The sequence below is a fragment of the Curcuma longa genome, unplaced genomic scaffold (assembly GCF_044706935.1).
Source record: "Curcuma longa cultivar G26 ecotype Majalengka, Jawa Barat unplaced genomic scaffold, ITB_CL_G26_1.1 contig_24033, whole genome shotgun sequence".
Classification (NCBI taxonomy): Eukaryota; Viridiplantae; Streptophyta; class Magnoliopsida; order Zingiberales; family Zingiberaceae; genus Curcuma; species Curcuma longa.
In genome coordinates this window covers 2,305-6,401 of record NW_027432321.1, presented here as the reverse complement: position 1 = coordinate 6,401, position 4,097 = coordinate 2,305, and the positions used below count along the sequence as shown (strand labels likewise).

General features: G+C 35.3%; 1 protein-coding gene across 1 annotated transcript; it reads left to right on the top strand.

Annotated features, from left to right (window-relative positions):
* Nucleotides 1-2,775: 2,775 nt before the first annotated feature.
* On the top strand, nucleotides 2,776-3,455 carry LOC141818269 (uncharacterized). The gene has a single exon (XM_074705791.1). The coding sequence runs from the start codon at nucleotides 2,777-2,779 to the stop codon at nucleotides 3,326-3,328; it is 552 nt and encodes a 183-aa protein (XP_074561892.1). The 5' UTR covers nucleotide 2,776; the 3' UTR covers nucleotides 3,329-3,455.
* Nucleotides 3,456-4,097: the final 642 nt, after the last annotated feature.

The following is a 4,097-nucleotide window of genomic DNA, read 5'->3' as shown; positions in this document are numbered from 1 at the left end:
AGAAGAATCTAAGGCCAATCTGCAGGATCAAGTATTTTGCTATGAACTGCTTCGATCCTTCCATTGGATATTTTTGAGGACGATCAATTATTCATTAAGATTTCGAATCCGCAAGTTTCTGCAGGAGGCTCAGCGAACAGAGTCGGAAACTGATGGAGAAGGGGAGAAATGCTCCATGGAGTCTCTCTCGCGGCCATGGCCATTGGAATTCGAGGGAAAGCAGCAAGAGCTCATCCAGCTATGGCACTCATGCCATGTCTCCTTGGCGCACAGAAGCTGCTTTTTCCTGCTCTTCAAAGGCGACCCAGCCGACTCCTTCTACATGGAAGTAGAATGCAGAAGGCTGTCCTTTCTGAAGAACAAGTTCTCCCACTCCCAGGGAAATACTGTTGGTGATGGTCACACATTCTGCCCTTCTTCAAGGTATGGCCATGGCCGGGAACCACTGTAATTTCCTGATCAGCTAAGGTTCTGAATGATCGATATATACTTTCAACAGCATGAGGCATCTTCGTCGGGAGAGGGAGAGACTATGCAAGCAGATGGAGAAGGCACTCTCGCCGGAGGAAAGGGAGAGCCTTTATGTAGATTGGGGAATAAGCTTGAACTCATTTTTTAAATTATTATTATATGATCTTTAATATTATATATAAGTGTTATATATAAGAGAATAATATTTAAAGTATAATAATTTGATTCTATTCGTAATTAGAAATTAAAGTTAGGATATTTAATTTAAAATTACTAGCAAGGTTTATTATATTTTGAATGAAATGATCTTATCTGGAATATGAATGTGATTATGTGAATAAGTAGAGGATTCATGATTAATCTATGATTGTCATGTAAAAGTATTTTGAGTAATTAATAGATTTTTATTTATAATATTATATTTTTTTTGACTTATAGACTAATGACACAAATGAGAGTGTTAAAAATTCTTGGTATTTTAAAATATAATAAAATAAATATTAACATACAAAATAAAATTCATTCTATAATTACAGAAGTTCATAAAACTTACTTAGTTTTGATTATGAATTATTCATAGATGATTGATTTATATATAATGACTATATCAATAAGTTATTTATTTTCTTTGAGTAATTTTATATCTATAATTTCAATAGTAATATTGATATATTAATTAAAGTTTGAGATTATAGGTTTATAATTCTCCTATCATTACTACTTTGAAAATTTATGATGGAAATATTAGATTTATTAATTTAGAATTGTTAAAATTTAAATTATTATACATTTTTAATTTGGCAGAGGAAAAATATTTTCTTTTATAATTTTGTATTAAAATTTATATTTTCTCTCATAGGGTGCTCATGTGTGTTGGCAGGTTTTTTTTCTTTATTTTTTTTTGGCTTGTGGCATTTCAAATTTTGCCTTTAGGATTTAGAAGTTAGGTTAAAGAAATGAAAATTAAAATAAAAGATTAACACTAAATTCTCATGGGGTGTTTAGGCTCATATAGAGGAATATTATACTGAGCACCATCGTAAGCATTAAGTGTAAAAATATATATATTTTTTATTTTCACTTCTTTTAAACTAAATACTAAATTTTAAATTCTAAATCGTAAAAAAAATTATTTATTTTTTTACACTTATGCTCACAGATGGTGCCTAGTATATCAAAATCCTATATATATACACACAGAAAGGTTATGTTATACACTTTATTTTGTAAAATTTATTTTAGGATTTAAGATTTAGGTTATAGTATTTAGGATTTGAAATTCAAATTTAGAGTAAAATGTTTAGGTTAAAAAAATGAAAATTATAATAAAAAATTAATACTAAATGCTTATAGAGTGTTAATGACCACATATGCAATATATCATCCCTCATATCAAGGAAGCATTAAGTATTAATACCTTTCTCTGTAATAACTAAATGCAGTTTTTCGATTTACTTTCTCACAAATGATCGTGGAGTCGATTATGTAGGTCATTGAAATGATGGATTTCATTTTTTTTAGAAAAAAAGAAAACACTAAGTATATTATTTTTATTTATTACTATTATTATTATTTTAAATTAAAATTTAAAATTTTAAAAACAGCATGATGCTAAATTCAGTCATCACTCGGCAGACGCCATGCTGAGAACAGCAGCATCGTGCTTGAAAGATGTTGAAAGCGATAACTCAAGCATAAGATTATTAATTCCTTCCTTCAAGTCGCAGGCCAAAAAAACTGCTCCTGGTCAAAGACAGCTGCGCGAAATTATTTAAGAATAAATTAAATTTTATTTAAAAAATTGAAATATTTTATGTAGGTAGAAGATTACATTGAAATAGAATAAAGAATTATTAGATGTAGTTAATAGTAAGGGTAGAAGATTACTCTGTTTGATCCTTCCATGTCGGCAAGTCGCATTACACTCTGGTCAGAAAAGAAAAGCAACTACGACCGTAGATCAATCAGATGACAGATGGGAACACGCAGCTTGGACCGCTTCGCGGGAAGAGATGGATTAGTGGCCAAGCTATCCTAATAATTACATAAAATATATACTTTAATTTATAATAATTAGTAAATAATAAATAATTTAAAATAAAAATTAGTTTGGATTTAATTTTACCTAATTAAAAATGATATAAATGAATATTGTGTCAAACCAGGTTGATACTGGTCCTACTGCTTTGACTCGAACCGGCTGTAGGAAGTTTCCAGAATAATGTTTCAGGTCGTTCTATATATACATCATCGTCGCTGATAGCTTTAGGTCTATCCCCAGTTGCACTGTGAGATCGTTACTTTAATGGAGAAGGAGATGGGGGTGGCTCCGATCGACGGCGTTCCAGCTGTACCTGGCCGCGATGGGCACGGGCGGCCACTTCTTCACCTGATGTGGGTTGGTTTCTCGGCGATGGCGTTCTGGGCGGGAGAATTGCTCCGCGCTCTGCCGCTCGCGCAGGGAGGAGGCGGCGGCGCCGCCGTGCACCTCCTGGTCCCCTACGTCATGTGGCTGCTGGCGCTCGTCGTCACGCTGACGGCGGTGGCGCGGCGGACGCTCCCGAGGGCGGTGGTCATCGACGTGGCTGATCACCGGCTTGCTTCTTTCCTCTCGATGGCCGTGTTCGCAGGTGGCCTCCTGCGAGCTCTGGCGGAGGTGGAAGCTGATGACGAAGCGCTGCTCGTCGACGCTGCGGCTGTAGCCCGCCTCGTCGGAGCCTACGCGATCTTTCTGCTGGCGCTCGTCGCCACGCTGATGCCGGTCGTCGTCGGATTGCCTCGGAGGGCGATTCCCTCGGCAACATTTATGCTGCTTTCCGCCGTCATCTGGTACCACCTTCAGTTGTGGCTGCCATAATTAAGATCTCGCATCTTCTCATTATCCTTTATCATGCACGATTCTGAAAAATGAACCTTGATGTTGCGTTGTTATGATCAAGGATTTACATATGTGCTTATATATGTTCGTATGTCTGATCAATAAATTGGAGCCTTCTTTCGGTCTGAAAAATGAAAAGTGTTTAAATACCAAGAACTAGCTAGCAGCCATCGATGAAATATTGCTGGAAAATACTATGGCTTATCGGAGTTTAGGAGTGTAAACGAGTCAAGTTGTTCACGAGTTATCTAAGTCTCGATTCAAACAAAAAATTTATTTAAATTTATTCGATTAAGTTAACGAGTCAAGACCGAAACTCACAAATTTCAATAATGTATATATCGTGAAGTGGAGTGAACTCTATGACTTGTCGGAGCCCAGACGAGGGATGGAGGAGAAGTGGTGGTGGCTGAGAGTAGGATAGGATTTAGAGGAGTTGTGTGTTTGACACGCAAACTTATTTTAAGTTGACTTATTCAACTAATGAAAATTTTGACTCTTCATTGATCAAATAAAGAACAATAAGCAATAAATATTTATTTTCAAAAAGTCTCTTTTTCATTCTCTCACAAAGACTCTCTTATATATATTCTCAGGAGCGGAGTCAGAATTTTTACCGAGGAAGAGTCATTTTTTAACATTGTATTATCACACTAATAAAATAAATTTTGAATTAACTAAGAAATAAGTTATATTCAACGCAATCTAAGTTGCGTTCTTCGTTTTTTCATAGACTCAAATTCATCTA

Coding starts and splice junctions, on each gene's coding strand:
- LOC141818269 (XM_074705791.1), top strand. CDS start 2,777: ATGGAGAAGGAGATGGGGGTGGCTCCGATCGACGGCGTTCCAGCTGTA.